This window comes from Corella eumyota, chromosome 3, assembly GCF_963082875.1.
Source record: "Corella eumyota chromosome 3, kaCorEumy4.1, whole genome shotgun sequence".
Classification (NCBI taxonomy): Eukaryota; Metazoa; Chordata; class Ascidiacea; order Phlebobranchia; family Corellidae; genus Corella; species Corella eumyota.
Genome location: NC_137492.1, coordinates 1,853,145 through 1,869,712, shown reverse-complemented (window position 1 = coordinate 1,869,712; position 16,568 = coordinate 1,853,145). Strand labels below are relative to the sequence as shown.

General features: G+C 29.0%; 6 protein-coding genes across 7 annotated transcripts; 4 read left to right on the top strand and 2 right to left on the bottom strand.

The window, feature by feature from the left end:
* The first annotated feature begins 1,657 nt into the window (after positions 1-1,657).
* On the top strand, positions 1,658-5,658 carry LOC145744537 (aspartate aminotransferase, cytoplasmic-like). The gene is made up of 9 exons (XM_082562407.1): positions 1,658-1,841; positions 2,061-2,242; positions 2,469-2,589; positions 2,790-2,882; positions 3,234-3,349; positions 3,710-3,869; positions 4,226-4,391; positions 4,776-4,918; positions 5,201-5,658. The coding sequence occupies exons 1-9, from the start codon at positions 1,700-1,702 to the stop codon at positions 5,350-5,352; spliced, it is 1,275 nt and encodes a 424-aa protein (XP_082418533.1). The 5' UTR covers positions 1,658-1,699; the 3' UTR covers positions 5,353-5,658.
* A 675-nt stretch (positions 5,659-6,333) lies between these two features.
* On the top strand, positions 6,334-7,445 carry LOC145745042 (uncharacterized). The gene is made up of 3 exons (XM_082563027.1): positions 6,334-6,627; positions 6,747-6,828; positions 6,910-7,445. Exons 1-3 carry the CDS (start codon positions 6,334-6,336, stop codon positions 7,443-7,445), a joined length of 912 nt encoding a protein of 303 aa, XP_082419153.1.
* A 1,332-nt stretch (positions 7,446-8,777) lies between these two features.
* On the top strand, positions 8,778-11,774 carry LOC145745708 (4-galactosyl-N-acetylglucosaminide 3-alpha-L-fucosyltransferase FUT6-like). Of its 2 annotated transcripts, none has more exons than XM_082563855.1 (5): positions 8,778-9,076; positions 9,202-9,306; positions 9,401-9,471; positions 9,754-9,879; positions 10,745-11,774. In XM_082563855.1, the coding sequence occupies exons 1-5, from the start codon at positions 8,813-8,815 to the stop codon at positions 11,553-11,555; spliced, it is 1,377 nt and encodes a 458-aa protein (XP_082419981.1). In that variant the 5' UTR covers positions 8,778-8,812; the 3' UTR covers positions 11,556-11,774. The 2 variants fall into 2 exon arrangements, with proteins under 2 accessions (XP_082419981.1, XP_082419980.1); XM_082563854.1 differs by having other exon boundaries at positions 10,742-11,774.
* Positions 11,775-11,842: 68 nt separating this feature from the next.
* On the bottom strand, positions 11,843-12,492 carry LOC145745039 (endonuclease V-like; the record flags this gene model as incomplete). The annotated part of the gene is given in 4 exon segments (XM_082563024.1): positions 11,843-11,881; positions 11,940-12,068; positions 12,174-12,226; positions 12,321-12,492. Coding segments are annotated over 4 exon segments (393 nt in total), but the record flags the coding sequence as incomplete, so codon positions are not given.
* Positions 12,493-12,603: 111 nt separating this feature from the next.
* On the top strand, positions 12,604-13,704 carry LOC145745038 (glycoprotein 3-alpha-L-fucosyltransferase A-like; the record flags this gene model as incomplete). Its single annotated transcript, XM_082563023.1, has 2 exons — positions 12,604-12,653; positions 12,891-13,704. Coding segments are annotated over 2 exons (864 nt in total), but the record flags the coding sequence as incomplete, so codon positions are not given.
* A 313-nt stretch (positions 13,705-14,017) lies between these two features.
* On the bottom strand, positions 14,018-16,442 carry LOC145745573 (endonuclease V-like). The gene is made up of 7 exons (XM_082563688.1): positions 16,265-16,442; positions 15,757-15,910; positions 15,438-15,572; positions 15,057-15,215; positions 14,895-14,963; positions 14,665-14,793; positions 14,018-14,606 (listed from the first exon to the last, which is right to left on the bottom strand). Exons 1-7 carry the CDS (start codon positions 16,297-16,299, stop codon positions 14,568-14,570), a joined length of 720 nt encoding a protein of 239 aa, XP_082419814.1. The 5' UTR covers positions 16,300-16,442; the 3' UTR covers positions 14,018-14,567.
* Positions 16,443-16,568: the final 126 nt, after the last annotated feature.

The window sequence follows — 16,568 nt, the reverse complement described above, 5'->3', positions numbered from 1 at the left end:
AATTTACTATCTTGTTTAATAAACTTTTGTGTTTTGTGTTCTTTTATTTTAGGTTTTACAGCACCCATAGCGTTTGCTTACCTAAAATCTTTGTCACGACAAGGGAAACTTCTTGGATATTTTCTTCCGTAGTGGTTGTGCTAAACTTTTGTGCCTTCCTTATTGTATTGTTCTCCTATATTACTATATTAAAAAAGTCACTAAAAGGCAAAAAACTTAGGACTGAGAATGTAGCTGCTTTAAAAGTATGGGAAAAACAACATAAAGGTATACCTTTTGTAAAGAATTTTACAAACATTTTTCATGAGATTGCAACATTAAATTTATGATACAAGGAATTGTTTAAATATTTTTAGCCCATCTGAATTATAATCTTTTGTTGTTTAAAAATAATGCTTTGTTTTATGTTTTACAGTTATGCAACGAAAAGTTGTTCGATTAATAGTTACCGATTTTTGCTGTTGGGTTCCTATTTGTATAATGTCTTTCGTAAGACTAACTAATGTTTATATTTCAAACAATGTTTATGCAGTTTCTGCAATCATTCTTTTCCCTATTAACAGTGCCCTTAACCCGTTATTGTATTCAAATATGTTGGATACAGTTATTGCTTGGGGATCAAAAAGAATAACCAAGTTAAAAACATGGTGGCAGCTCCACAAAAATTAAGTAGACCACATAAATGTAACTTATTGTATAAGTTACATTAATGCACCTGTAGTTTGTGTTGGCATTGAAATAACTCAATTTTTTTACTTTAAAATATTTATATTTTGTTGTTTGTAGTTTGTATATATAAAAAATAAAATTCGGTAAAAGACAATTAAATTAGTCATTCAATTTATGTAACAATGCAGTTTTCAATTTTTTTTTTGTCGCATAGAAAAGAAACGTGTTACTGGAAACAAGAATTTTTGCATGGATTTAGTCCACAGTTAGGTTAAATAAATGATTTTCACTTAGAATTTGTGTTAAAATTTACCCCTATTTAAATATTTAAACAAAAAAGGTAACAAACTCAAGTATAAACGCCCAAAAAGGCGATAAAAGTGTTACGCAATTTACGAAATATCGCGCACGGCGAGCCTTTTTCACGCCCCTCTCTCCTAACATCACGGTTATGGTTTAAAATGCGAGAGAGGATACATAAAAAAAGGCAAGTGAAAGGAAAAATGAAATCCTTCCATATGTCGTATAGAAAATGTCAAAGTGTTTTTCAATGTCAAATAAAATTAATTAATGATGTTTACAAATGTTCAAAGGTTGTATAGGTTGTAGATATTGTAAACTGTCTGATTTTAGTAAGGCATGCAGTTTTAAACTAGATATTTCCTTACGTTTGACGTTTAAACATCGTTAATTTAAAAATATCAGTTGACCTTTAATTACGTTAATTAGCTAAAATTTAATACTTTTGAACTTTTAAAAATAGCAACGTTGTCAACATGGGTATTTATATAGTTAATACTATTGATTTTAAAAACAGGAAATATGCGTTGCAATTAATTAGCAGATGCCCTTAGTATAATTACAACTTTCTGTAAACAAATTTATATTGGTCCTAATGCTAAATGCATTAAACTCAATATAACTTTAGAGTTGACCTTTTTAAAATAAATGAGGCATTAAAAATTGTTTATATTGTATATTTAGACTTTTAAAAAGTTTGCTTTTTGTAAAATATTGGTGCTGTTTCGATATGAATACCAACAACCAAAACAACTTTAACACAAATTCGGTTTTTGCTGATGTTGAATTAGCTCAACCTGTTGCTGTGTTTCAACTTGGTGTTGATTGTAAAAATGATCCCTTTGAAAAGAAAATCAATCTTGGTGCTGGAGGTAAATGATCATTTTTGAAATTGACTGGTATTTCAGTTACAATACCTTAAAACTTAATCTTTTTTTAAGTAAACTGCTAGCATTTATTAATCGCAACAAATTACCTATTAAATCGTATATTTATACATAAAACTTTGATTCTTTTCAATAAAGGGTTAATATATTTCATTGCTGTAAGAAAAATCACTTTAAAATAAAAAAATTATTGTTTTGTTGCAGCATACCGAACTAATGATGGTCAACCATGGGTGCTACCAGTAGTTAAGTCAGTTGAGGCACAGATGGCAATCGACCCCTTACTTAATCATGAGTATCTTCCTATTACCGGCCTTCCAGAATTCTGTGAAGCAGTGACCGAGTTATGTCTTGGCAAAGACTCCCAAGCCATTGTTGAAAACAGGGTAAGATTTTGGTTGCTAGGAAATTAATTAATAATTCAAATTTATTATGGTAATAAAAAATTTATAGATCTTATTCAATTAAAAAAAACAAGTAAAAATACTTTTTACTTTTAGAAATATAGAAATAAAACCTGATTTTTAAACAACTAAAAAGTAATAATATTAATTGCTTTACCTTTGCAACTCCCAAGAGTTATAAACAAACAAGTTTATTAATATTTGATAGGCTGGCGGTGTTCAGTCTTTAAGTGGAACTGGGGCGTTGAGGTTAGCTGCTGAATTTCTGTCCAGATATTACAACAAGCGGGAAGAAACTACAGCAGTGTATTTCTCAGATCCAACTTGGGGTAAATAGGTTTTATTTAGAGAAAGTAATGTAGTATATATTTTGTTTTTTGTCAAGCTGTATATATAGATTTCAAAATTTAAAATACTGATATCTTATCTTGACTTTTTTAAGTTTCACCGTGATTAAAATGTCATTTAACCGATGTCTTAGATATTGTATAACCACTTTCCTTTGTTAAATTTATTAAGTATTTTACAGGAAATCAATTGACGATTTTTAGAGATTCTGGGTTCAAAGATCTTCGTAAATATCGTTATTGGGACGCACAAAACTTGTGCTTAGATTTTAAAGGTATTCAGAAACTTAAATTCATTTGCTCTGTTGTTGTTTTTTAGTTAAACTTGGCTACTGTAATTAAACAACCAATTAGTTGTGGGAACTTCCGACACTTTTGGCATTTACAGCTTGTTGTTTGAGTTATGGAATATTCAAATAGAACTGTGATTTTGTAGTGTAATCAAGTGTAAAAATATGTATTTTTGTACTAATCAGCTGAAAAACATCGATATTATACAAAATAAATACTCTAAAATAGGCAATCTAAAATTATTTTTTATGATCTTATTAATTTGCATAAAATCATAACCAAATCTATAAAATTAATCAAAAATGTTATAATAAAATAAAATTATTTATACTTAGGGCTAACAGAAGATCTACTTAACGCACCAGAATACTCAATCGTAGTTTTCCATGCTTGTGCTCATAACCCAACTGGTATAGACCCAACTAATGAACAATGGATGCAGTTGGCACAGGTTATTTCTTAGTTTATAAAAATTATGACTTAGTTCAAAGAGTTATGTAAATATTGATTTACTTATCCTTATGCAAAGATGTTTCAATGCCTCAGCATTATTTTTGTGCCCTACTTATAAATAAAAATACTGCTGTCTATAAACTTTTTTGAGCAAATTTTTACTTTCTAAACAGTTTATTATTATTTTTAAAATTTAATTTTCCAGACCTTCTAAAATAATTTTATAATCTTTTATTTTGGCATGCTTTTAAGTGCCCAAAATTAATTTAGGTTTAAGTTTTAGATAATTTTGCATTCATTTTATTTTGCTTTATTCTATTAACTTTCACAGTTATTAATTAATAATATTTTTATTTAGGTTTGTCGTGAGAGAAATTTATTTCCAGTTTTCGATTGCGCTTACCAAGGATTTGCTTCAGGAGATCCTCAAGTAGATGCTTGGGGTTTGAGATATTTTGTTAAGATGGGGTTTGAGACTATGGTGTGTCAGTCATTTGCAAAGAGTTTTGGATTATACAGTAAGTTGGATTTTCTATTATAAATTTGTTATTTAAAGTTATTGTAGTATTAGCAAAAATGTTTACATTATATTTAATGATTGGGATCACTTGTACTCTACGATTCTCTTTTGGCTTAATGGTTCTTGCTAATTCTTTTTTGTACTTTACAGTCCTCGATATTTTCTTGTATTTTATGGTCTTTGCTAATTTTTTCTTGATTATTACGGTCCTAATTTTTTGAGGACTGTAAAGTATAAGTGATCTAATAATTGTCTTTTTAAAAGTATACCAATTTTTGAACACTCCGAATCTTTAAGACACTTTTTTATTCTTCTTATACATTTTTGCTTCCTAACTATTTCTATTACTCATAGATGAAAGAGTTGGCAACTTAACCTTAGTCATGAAGAATGCAGCAGCATTATCTTGTTCAAAATCCCAACTTAAGTTGATTATAAGAGCAATGTACTCCAACCCACCTAACCATGGAGCTCGTATTGTGGCAACAACCCTGAGAAATCCTGCTTCCCACCAAGAATGGTAATTTATATCACTTAATATTTAATACATATTACATTAGCCATAACTAAGATAACACCTTGGTGTTATTAAAGAATGGAGGGTTTTTGTTGTCAGTTTTTTTTTATATCAAGTCTTTAAAAGAGTATTTAAAATATTATTGAAAAGAACTGCATTTAAATATGGTTTTCAAAGTCTCAATTAAAACAGGCCTTTTTGTCAATAAATATCATAATGGTACAAGTTACTTCCTACTAGACTAGAGCTATTATTACTTACTTTACACTTAGACTGTACAGTCACTGTTAATTTATATTGATAAATTTTGTATATGAAAAAAGACATTTTTTTCCATCTTATTGACCTTTTGTAAATTGTTAAAGTTACAACTGTTTTGTTTCGCAGGTTGGATAACTTGAACACAATGTCCGGTCGAATTAAGGAAATGAGGAAACTTCTTCATTCCAAATTAAGAGAACTTGGCACTCCAGGGAACTGGGATCACATAATCAGTCAGATTGGAATGTTCAGTTTCACTGGACTTAATCGTAAGTTGATTATAGTAAAGAATAACAATTTATATTACATTAATTTGTCCCGGTCTTGAACTAAATGTGCTAGTTTAAAAATAAAGGGATTTATAGTTGCTATTGTCTGATACAAGACTAGCAGCAAAGTGCTAATAGAAAAAGAACATGCCTTTATATACATTGAAATTTGGATGAATTTATATATTTTTTTGATTATGTTGAAATGTTGAGCCAGTATATTTCCTTACAATTTATCCTATTTAAAGTTTGATCATTTTAAAAGTTTTTTCTTGTCTACAGCCAAGCAGGTGATGTTTTTAAAGAAGGAAAAACATATTTACATGATGGCAAATGGTCGAATTAACATGTGCTCTCTTACCACTCATAATATCGATTATTTCGCACAATCTGTTAAGGAAGTGGTTTGTGCTCATATTGCTGGAAAATTATAAAAAGTTGTATTTTTCTAAGATTTTATTTAATTTTGATGTAATTTATATAAAAGGTTTAAGTATTGTAGTGTATTTTACTTTCTTACATCACAGGTTTAATGTCATCATTTTTTTTAAAGAAAGGTTTCTGTAACTAAATTTTAAAGTGTTTTAAGGATGCTATGTTGAAAGTATTACTGTAAAGAATTCTGTGCTGTTTTAAACTTTGCTTAAATTATATTTATGGTTTTAAATAAATTGTTTTACTTTTTATTAGCATGTGAGTATATTTCAGATATTATTTTAATAATTAAATTATGTTTTAAAATTTCACTGTTAATTTAATTTATGTAATGTTCAAATTAAATAAAGTAGTTTATAAAAGAAAATATTGTATTCTGTAGGACTTAAGTTTTTAGAAGAAAGGATAAATAGGCCAATCTTGATTCTGCAAAAAAAAACATATATATAAAGCAAAATGTATAAATATATAAAGCAAAATGTAAGTCTTTTTTTTTACTAAAGAATTTTTTTACCAAAATTATAAATCAAGTTTTAGAAATAAACAAAACGTTTTTAAACAACAAAGACTTACATTTTGCTTTATATATTTATACAGATTAATTTAAAATCAAGTTGTTTTAGCATATGGACCTTCTTTAAAGATAGTGAGTCTCTTTTTTCTATGGCAGTTAGTGTTTAAATATAAGATTTACTTATCAGATATCCTACGAAAAAACACACTTTGTATGGGGCGTTTTTTGTGATATAATTATTTATTAATAATTAATATAAACTTATTAGCTGACTTCAATTTTTTAATTTTTACGTGGTCGTTACCATGGCGTGTTCGTAAAAAGTAACATCTACTGTTTAAAAACAGAAAGTAACGTGCTTTTATAACAAAAGCTAATTATAATTTAGTAAAACTTTAGTAAAATTAGGTAGTACTGGACTAATCTTATTAAATAAAAATCACCAAGAAAGTGAAAATCGATTGGGATGGAAAACGATCAAAAGTCTGAGAAATCTAATACTGTAAATGAAAAAAATGAAAACAATATTTTAAGTTGGATTACCGTCGATGATATTGTAAAAGATAGAGAGAAATATGTCGATGAAAATGTTTGTGAGTTCTGCCACTTACCTGGCAACTATTTCAACGTACTAGGAGACTTATACGGGCCTTATAAACCCACCTTTCAGGAAATGATTGATTCTATTTGTGACAGCTTAACCGAAAATGATCTAGACACTGGAACAACTTTAAGTAAAGAAATTTTGAAGAACAGTAAAGTATGGTATAGAGTTATTTTAACAAGAAAACAAAAATAATTATCTTTTTAAAAGCAAATAAAAATAAAAAATTTTTAGTAACTTTTAATTGTCTTTAAGTTAAATATTTTATTTTTTAGATTAAAATTGATGTTACGAAAGGAATTTGTCATATGAGTGCACCAAGTATTCTACAATACATTTCATTAATAAATAATAAAGGTAAATTAGAAATCTGATTTTTGTAAAATTCTAATTGTAAACCCTTTTATTTTTACGTATTTTTATCAATTTTTTTAATAGACAAACAATCTTTAAATGACTGTTTATTGACCCAACTTGAGTTGATGCAGACATTCGATTATTTACTTGATGACCAGAAGAAAAACACAATTTGGAATTTATGGAATAAAAAAACTAAAATTCCTGGTTTTACTGGTGATATTACATTTAAATGGGATAAAAATAAACCTGTCGATAGACAACATTTTAAAAGCATTGAAACAATAGTGTTGCTTGATTCAAAAATCGATATATTAAACTGTGATTTTGATGAAAATTTAGATAAAAGTGACCCAAAATTGTGTTTTAAATTTAACTGTAAGTCGGTATGGACTCATATGGATTGTGCAATTTGGACACCAGGTATTTATGCTGTTCAGGAAAAAGTTCATGGAATTATTCCTGCAGTTAATGGGGCAAAGGAATTAATTTGTCCTATTTGTAATTTTTCTGGTGCAACTATACCCTCTAAAAGCCAAAGAAATAAATCTTTTCATTTTCCATGTGCAATAGCTAAAGGAATAAAAATGAATGAAGAAACGTTTAGTTTAGAGTAGTTTTAATATTTTTATTTTGTTGAAATCTTACTTAATTTTGTGCTTTTTAATTCCTTTAAGTTTTAGAAATATTCGAATTTATTTTTGAGGATTTTTTTTTATTTTTTGAATTTTTTTCGCTTAACAGTTATTACACAAAACTTTAAAAAAGGTTAATATTTTTGTTTGTTTTACGCGTATGACAATTTAAAAGTGAAAATAGAGTATATATATCTCATGGTTTATTAATGATTTTGTCCACTTACACGCTACGAATTCGTACGTTGCCTCTCACGTGTTTATTTTACCATTGTTGTATCTGAGGCTTAGAATAACCTACCATGACGACTTTACAAAAATGTTTGAACGGTAGTAGTTTGTAATAACAGATTTTCTTCTTGTTAGACATTGCTAGCGTTATTAAAAAGGTTTATTTCATAGTTGTTTAGTGTTAGTATAAAGCAGCATTTTATTGATGTAACCATTTTGGGCTAATTTTGTAGTAGATGAAACTATATTTAATGCCAAAAATTGCAAATTCTCGATTACTAGACCTAGTTATTTACATCATACCATTGGCCCGTCGTTAATTTATTTAGCAAGCTCTTAAAATTCTTAGTTATTTACTAAGGGTTTGATAAATGTTTAAATAGTGTAATGCATAATCACTTACTGTTGATTAACCTTAAAAAGGTATATACAACTTATATATATGAAATGCTAACATACTACTAAAAACCAGAGGCCCAAAAACTCTATTTTACTGACGATTAGACATTTTTTATTAACCCTTTTCTATTCAACTCCTCGTCTGGAAAAAGGTCCTAGGAAAAATTGTATTCGGTAAAATGTTTTTCGGTAATATAGCGGATACCGGCTTAAGGAGTTATAAAGTTACCGACAACAAAACCATTTCTTTAACTATTAGTAGGCTATAATCATTATTGTAACACTTTTGCATGACTTGAAATTTTTTATTTTTTTTTTATAACCAAAGTTGTTCTTTTTAACTGATCGCTTTTGGATTGGAAACCCTGCTGCCTACACGGTATGTAACTTAATAAAAATTTCCCGCATATTTAATTTGGCCTTGTCGTCGGTTGGTGGCTATGTATATATATCTAGGTTTAGTAACGTAGAGTCGCAATTAAACAAAAAACATACAAAAACGTAAGAATAGAAAAGCCGTAGAGTAAAAGTACAAATTTAAAGATTGGTTTGTTTCAAATAATCTAAAAAAAAGCACTTGTAATTCTAATGAACAAAGATCGCTAAAAATATGGAGCGCATTTTTATTTTTGTAATTAGGTTTTAAAATGTAGTATAATGTTATATTATTTTGTAAGTTATAAAGGTATTTTAGGTATTTAAACTTTTCTAGATAGTAAATGGATAATAACGAAACATCAAAACTACAAAAATGCAATAAACAAACTAATATGAAAATCGATAGTTTTCGAATATCTACGACAATGCATTGGCTTTATAAAGTTTTTTTAGCTATCTTATTTTTCGGTACGGTTTTTATTTTATCGACTGTGTACAAGCAAAAAACCTTTACTTTAAGTTGGAATATTAAGCCAATCTTGGTAGAAAACAAACTTGTAGAAGCGGAAGCAATAACAAACCGAGTCAATGCATTAAATCCAAAAGTAAGTTTATGAAAACACGACTTATGAAGTAGTATGCCTTAAAAAATTTACTTAGCAGTTTGTTAAGATGATGAAAGATTAAATATTTTATCGCACTTATATTGGTTTTATTTAATTTTTTTTAGAAAATATTACTGTGGGATAAACAAAGATGGAAATCAAAAAATATGAGAATGGTTGGTAACGAAAAACATTGCGGACTTTGTCATTTCACGAACGACAAAAGCGAAGTAAAACTTTAAAGTTTTTAACAAAATATCAACATTTAAAATAGACAAACACCTCTAATGCGCATGTGAAATATTATATTAAATTTTTTTGTAGATAAACTTGTCTTCGGCTGTGTTATTTTCGTGGATGACTGATTTTACTTCAATACCTAAAAATATTAAGAGGTTTGGCTGTTTAAACATTACATTGATTAACTATCCTATTTTTCAATGTTGGAATCTTATGCAAATAACCCGTAAAAATGTGTCCAGTCTATATTTTAGTAATGAATCATCAGACCACCCGATTATTTAGCCATTATTCGCTTATGCGTTTTTCGATATCATGTGAAATATTACTATCTCTAACATGATAAAGAGTTAGACTGGGATGTTTTATAAAAATGCTTAAACAAAGAGTATAAAATAAACAACACAAATTTTATAAGAATTTTTTGTTTTTTTTAGATCGCCAAACCAACTTTTTATTTGGTTTTCAATGGAAAGTCCAGCAAATACGATGAGAAAGTACAAAAGTAACAGTTTTCTTAAATTTGTTGAAGACAACTTTTTTAACGCAACATTTACATTTAGGTAACGTTTTCTCTAACACCCCCTTTTCCTTTAAAATATAATAAAAACAACAATATTTAGAGTACATCAAATTCAAAATATTTTGGTATTTCAAAAAAATATAATTAAAATTATTAAATTAACAACATTCAGTTAATTAAGAATTTATATATTAACTTTAAATGCCAAGTTGTTCTTAATTAGTATTAGTTTACGTAACATGTACTGTAGGATCTAATACACTCCTACTATGGCTTAAACAATTATTAAACCCCAATAGAGTACGCTGTAAAGATAAGCATCGATAAGAAAGCCACACTTAATTAAAATACACAAAATAGTCGTGTTAAATCAAACTCGCTAACTTATTACCAAAATCTGCCCAAGGATTCAATCTACCAAATGTAATCTGTACAAGCGGCTTTTAATCAGAATTGAAACTACAGGAAATGCGAAATAAATGCGACACAAAAATATGACATAAAACACAAACTACAAAGTATATAATCAACAAATTAAGTATAAAAGCGAAAGTCTAATTGTGTGTTAAACCTTACTTCGGCCTTACTTATTTATGAGTTTTTACGTCCAGCGAACTGACCAAAAAGCTATATTGCCAGTTATTTAAAGCGAAATAAAATAGGAGAAAGCGCATACAAACAATAAAGAAAATACAAAGCATTATCGATAAACAGAACAACAAGTGCGTCATAAATGACGATGGGGAGTGAAAATCTCCCGCAGCTGGGATCAAGCCGAATGATTCAGCGTGAAACGCCGAAGCTCACTAAAAGTGACCTCCCGCTAATAAATCATTTCAAATTTTTAATAAGATCGATAATGGACATAACATGTACAATGTTAATGATTTGTTATATTACAGAAGGGATTCGACTTTTTATAATCCTGTTTGGAATTGGTTTTACGGCCGACATCCAATCCAAATGGTAAAGTCAACATACGGGGGCGTAAAACGCAAAACTGAGGAACTAATTAAACTTAAAACTAAACTGGCGCTTTGGGTTGTAAGTAACTGCGTGGGAGCACCCACAGTTCAAAAAAGGATGTCCTTGTCTGATGATATGGTTCAAGCTGGCTTGAATATCGATCGATTTGGACGTTGTTTTAATGCTTCAAATGTAGTACCAAAACGCGACACTGGTGACTTTGTTCGAATGTTCGAGCAATATAAATTCTATCTCGCCTTTGAAAACTCGATGCATTGTCATGATTACGTCACAGAGAAATTCTTCTCGAATGCGCTTCTAACAGGAGCAGTACCAATTGTGTTTGGTCCTAGAAGGGAAGATCTTGACTTTGTAGCCCCACCTCATTCGTTTATACACGTTGAGGACTTTAACTCAACTAAAGAGTTAGTGAAATATATTCTTTATTTAGACAGTAACGATACTGCATATGCCGAATACTTAGCATGGCGGGAAGCAGACCATATTTCAGCAGTTTTAAAGACGCCTAAAACTGGAAGTTTTTGTGCAATTTGTAGAACGTTGTACGGTATAGATTTTAACGACACTCGATCGTTTGAGGATATTTATGGTTTAAATGGAATTAAATATTCTCCTATTATAAACAATATTAAAACTAAACTTGTCGTTCCTTCGATACAAGAGTGGTGGTTAGTAAATGACACCAAAGAATGTTTATCAGACTACTTTGAGAATAAACCGAAGTCTTAACCGCTTCTATTTCTGTATAACTTTATCTTCAATATAAATATCCTACTTAGAACATTTATTTTTATAGTTTGAAAAGTTGTATTTATTATAATAAACAAACATAACATTATTGTATACAATTAAAAATGCGCTAAAAACAAACTATTAACTATCTAGAAAAGTTTAAAGATATATAAAATACAAAACTCTAATTATTTAACGTGCATAATATATTAAAATTGGCAAAAAAAACAAACTTTAAATCTTTAAAATTTGCATATTTTTACTTTTTATATAAACTGGTCTGGTCAATGCAATCGTAAATATTCTCTTGATATTAAATCAGCCTAAAAATAAAGTTGAATTAGTTTGATTTTAACATTAAATTTTATTGGTTGAGTTTACCTGACGAATTGGTTCTGGTATTTTAAATTTCGAGCAAGTTGTAACTATGTTAATGGCAGTTTGTAAAGAACACTTGTGCCCCATAGATACATAAACTGGATTTTTTGATTTGCTGCTGCATAAAAGTGCCTAAAATATAAATTTTCAGATAATTAACAATTTTAAACTAAACTTTTTTTAAAAAACGTAACGGTTCTTTTTTTTGTTAAAACTTGTACCAAAACTTTTACTTACAACGCCAAGAACTTCTTATGAGTTAGTTTTTATTTCAAAAAAATCTCCTTTAACTTTTAGTTCTTTAATCTAAAAATTATCAAATAAATATTTTACTTCTGTAATTGAGAAAACAGAAAAAATTTAACTTCAACGTTAATATCCAACAATTTAAAAGTTTTACTTTATTAGAGTGGGCTTCATTTCGTTTTATACCATCTTCTGGAAGTTGGTATAATTTCTTAGACACTCCAATTGTGGGAACTTGAATAAGAACTCCTAAATGGGAAGCTGACCCAACTCGGTTGAAATGAAAAATTCCATTTCCATCAATAAGTATAACCTAAACAATTGAAATTTTACAATCATTTTTAAAGTATTATAATAAACCCTATTTAAGCAGTAACAAGCTTTGGCTAAAAGGATAAAAATAATTTAATAGAGTAACAGTTTTCTTAAAGTTGTTGAAGACAACTTTTTTAACGCAACATTTACATTTAGGTAACGTTTTCTCTAACACCCCCTTTTCCTTTAAAATGTAATAAAAACAACAATATTTAGAGTACATCAAATTCAAAATATTTTGGTATTTCAAAAAAATATAATTAAAATTATTACATGAACAACATTCAGTTAATTAAGAAGTTATATATTAACTTTAAATGCCAAGTTGTTCTTAATTAGTATTAGTTTACGTAACATGTACATGTACAATGTTAATGATTTGTTATATTGCAGAAGGGATTCGACTTTTTATAATCCTGTTTGGAATTGGTTTTACGGCCGACATCCAATCCAAATGGTACAGTCAACATACGGGGGCGTAAAACGCAAAACTGAGGAACTAATTAAACTTAAAACTAAACTGGCGCTTTGGGTTGTAAGTAACTGCGTAGGAGCACCCACAGTTCAAAAAAGGATGTCCTTGTCTAACGATATGGTTCAAGCTGGCTTGAATATCGATCGATTTGGACGTTGTTTTAATGCTTCAAATGTAGTATCAAAACGCGACACTGGTGACTTTGTTCGAATGTTCGAAAAATATAAATTCTATCTCGCCTTTGAAAATTCGATGCATTGTCGTGATTATGTCACAGAGAAATTCTTCACGAACGCGCTTCTAACAGGGGCAGTACCAATTGTTTTTGGTCCTAGAAGGGAAGATCTTGACTTTGTAGCGCCACCTCATTCGTTTATACACGTTGAGGACTTTAACTCAACTAAAGAGTTAGTGAAATATATTCTTTATTTAGACAGTAACGATACAGCGTATGCCGAATACTTAGCATGGCGGGAAGCAGACGATATTTCAGCAGTTTTAAAGACGCCTAAAACTGGAAGTTTTTGTGCAATTTGTAGAACGTTGTACGGTATAGATTTCAACGACACTCGATCGTTTGAGGATATTTATGGTTTAAATGGAATTAAATATTCTCCTATTATAAACAATATTAAAACTAAACTTGTCGTTCCTTCGATACAAGAGTGGTGGTTAGTAAATGACACCAAAGAATGTTTATCAGATTACTTTAAGAATAAACCGAAGTCTTAACCGCTTCTATTTCTGTATAACTTTATCTTCAATATATATATCCTACTGTAGAGTTACTAGATTTTATTGTTGTAGTTATTTTGGTTGGTTATTTAGTTTAACTGTTTATTTTGATTTGACCCCGTTTACCGACTCCATTTGTTATGATTATATTTGGTTTGGTATTTTGTTTAAGTTTTAGTTATAAACGACAAGACGTTAACAGTAATACTTTTATTGTAATACGGAAAAACACTTACACGGTTTGATTAAAAGTTACGTTACAAGATCAGCTAGATCGCTAGACTGACGTTAAAGTTAAAGTACGGTTTGTAGGTCCAGTTATTGCGAGATGCGACGGTGGCCAACTATCGCTAGATTGGCCCGACGATGTAACGATGACCAACTATCGGTAGATTGGTAAAGAATGTTTAACTTGTTCCAGTATTTATAGCAAAACCGAGACGCAATAAAAGTTCGTTCGTTGTAAAGCCGTTGGCCTTCTACGTACAGGTTACGTGGCTAATTCTCGTTAGGGCGATTTTAGTATGCATTGTTGTACGTGTCCGGTCAATGACATTGAACTAGCTTGAACTTAGAATTAATTGTAATAGGCTTATTACAATTGATTCTACACTACTTAAAACATTTATTTTTATAGTTAAAAAAGTTGTATTTAATATAATAAACAAACATAACATTATTGTATACAATTAAAAGTGCGCTAAAATCAAACTATTAACTATCTAGAAAAGTTTAAAAATATATAAAATACAAAACTCTAATTATTTAACGTGCATAATATATTAAAATTGGCAAAAAAAAAAAAAAACTTTAAATCTTAAAAATTTTCTTATTTTTACTTTTTATATAAACTGGTCTGGTCAATGCAATCGTAAATATTCTCTTGATATTAAATCAGCCTAAAAATAAAGTTGAATTAGTTTGATTTTAACAATAAATTTTATTAATTGTCTTTACCTGACGTATTGGTTCTGGTATTTTAAATTTCGAGCAAGTTGTAACTATGTTAATGGCAGTTTGTAAAGAGCACTTGTGCCCTATAGATACATAAACTGGATTTTTGGATTTGCTGCTGCATAAAAGTGCCTAAAATATAAATTTTCAGATAATTAACAATTTTAAACTAAACTCTTTTAAAAAATGTAACGGTTCTTTTTTTTAAAAACTATACCAAAACTTTTACTTACAACGCCAAGAACTTCCTGTGAGTTAGTTTTGATTTCAAAAAAATCTCCTTTAACTTTCAGTTCTTTAATCTAAAAATTATCAAATAAATATTTAATTTCTGTAATTGAATCACCAGAAAAAATCAACTTTAATGTTAATGTCCAACATTTTAAAAGTTTTACTTTATTAGAGTGGGCTTCATTTCGTTTTATACCGTCTTCTGGAAGCTGATATAATTTCTTAGACACCCCAATTGTTGGAACTTGACTAAGAACTCCTAAATGGGAAGCTGAACCAACTCGGTTGAAATGAAATATTCCATTTCCATCAATAAGTATAACCTAAACAATTGAAATATTACAATCATTTTTAAAATATTATAAGAAACCCTATTTTAGAAGTAACAAGCTTTGGCCAAAAGGATAAAATAATTTAATAGGATATTGGATTTATGTTAAATTATCAATAATATTTTGTTGTAATTAAATATATAAATTTTGGACATCATATGTATTATTTAACTTATGTGGTTTTAAATACAAATCAATAGACAATATACATACTTGTGGAAAGAATTCTGGTTTATCTTTCTTTAATTTTTCGATTTTTTCCTGAAAAAAATGGACTTCTCTAAAACCCAAAAAGCCAGGAATATATGGAACATTCATTTTGATCGTAGAGGAGTTTTCATAACATACCTAAAATACATAAAGCATGGTTAGAAAAAGTTTAATAACAAAAAAATGCACTAAATACCACTACATACTACATAAAATTCTGGGTTTATTTCCCAAGCATTTAAATTGTAGCATCCTTTTGTATAAGGCTAAGAATATCATTTGATCATTAAAAATAAATATTACTAAAATATATTATTTTAACCTCAAGATTTTTGTAATCTAGCACTACAAAAGAACAGCAAGCTTCTTCATTATTCTGTTTTCGGAATGAAATATCTAATCCACCAACATATTTGACATTTTCAATATCAAAAGTTTCTTCTTTGATTACTTTTTGTCGCAGTTCTTTTTGCTGCCTGAAAATTTAGTAATATTTTTTGTATATATTTTTATCCTTAATGTGGGGTCGAATGCACGACTTAAACATAGAGCAACATCAGGTACTCAGACCCAGTCTTGAGTTGCTTGTGGCAGTTTTGGATATTATATAATTATCTTGTAATTAAGCTGCTGTTTAAGTGCTGGCTTAGCAGAAGTTCATACTGTTTATAGCGCCTTACTCAAGGGCGCTACAGCATGAGAGCAGTGGGGATTGAATTCACGACATTATGTGTGGTGTAGCAAGTGTTCTTACCACTACACCATGCTGCCGTAAATTAGTAGACTTAGATGTTTGTAGGGTTATGATGTTTAAATTAAATATTACTTACTTTTTAAATTCTTGAATTAGCAGACCTTGTTCCATAGAATTTTTGGAAATCTTGAAATGTTTTTTAAAAGTGTTAAACAACTAAAAAAACGTGTAAAATACACTTACTACATGGGGACGCGGAATTTGAGGGAATGGAAAATGAAGGAACGGAAATTGAAGGAACGGAAAATGAAGGAACGGAAAATAAAGGAACCGGAAAATGAAGGAACGGAAAATGAAGGAACCGGAAAATGAAGGAACGGAAAATGAAGGAAGCGGAAAATGAAGGAACGGAAATTGAAGGAAAGTGAAAAAAGGAGAGG

Excerpts from the sequence above, each read along its gene's own strand:
- LOC145744537 (XM_082562407.1), top strand. The coding sequence starts at position 1,700 with ATGAATACCAACAACCAAAACAACTTTAACACAAATTCGGTTTTTGCT. Across the intron at positions 2,243-2,468 it reads AAGCCATTGTTGAAAACAGG|GCTGGCGGTGTTCAGTCTTT; the intron begins GTAAGATTTTGG and ends AATATTTGATAG. Across the intron at positions 4,919-5,200 it reads CAGTTTCACTGGACTTAATC|CCAAGCAGGTGATGTTTTTA; the intron begins GTAAGTTGATTA and ends TCTTGTCTACAG.
- LOC145745042 (XM_082563027.1), top strand. The coding sequence starts at position 6,334 with ATGGAAAACGATCAAAAGTCTGAGAAATCTAATACTGTAAATGAAAAA. Across the intron at positions 6,628-6,746 it reads AAATTTTGAAGAACAGTAAA|ATTAAAATTGATGTTACGAA; the intron begins GTATGGTATAGA and ends TTTATTTTTTAG. Across the intron at positions 6,829-6,909 it reads TTCATTAATAAATAATAAAG|ACAAACAATCTTTAAATGAC; the intron begins GTAAATTAGAAA and ends TTTTTTTAATAG.
- LOC145745708 (XM_082563854.1), top strand. The coding sequence starts at position 8,813 with ATGGATAATAACGAAACATCAAAACTACAAAAATGCAATAAACAAACT. Across the intron at positions 9,077-9,201 it reads TCAATGCATTAAATCCAAAA|AAAATATTACTGTGGGATAA; the intron begins GTAAGTTTATGA and ends AATTTTTTTTAG. Across the intron at positions 9,880-10,741 it reads AACGCAACATTTACATTTAG|AAGGGATTCGACTTTTTATA; the intron begins GTAACGTTTTCT and ends GTTATATTACAG.
- LOC145745573 (XM_082563688.1), bottom strand. The coding sequence starts at position 16,299 with ATGGAACAAGGTCTGCTAATTCAAGAATTTAAAAA. Across the intron at positions 15,911-16,264 it reads CTAATTCAAGAATTTAAAAA|GCAGCAAAAAGAACTGCGAC; the intron begins GTAAGTAATATT and ends CTAAATTTTCAG. Across the intron at positions 14,607-14,664 it reads TACCAGAACCAATACGTCAG|GCTGATTTAATATCAAGAGA; the intron begins GTAAAGACAATT and ends CTTTATTTTTAG.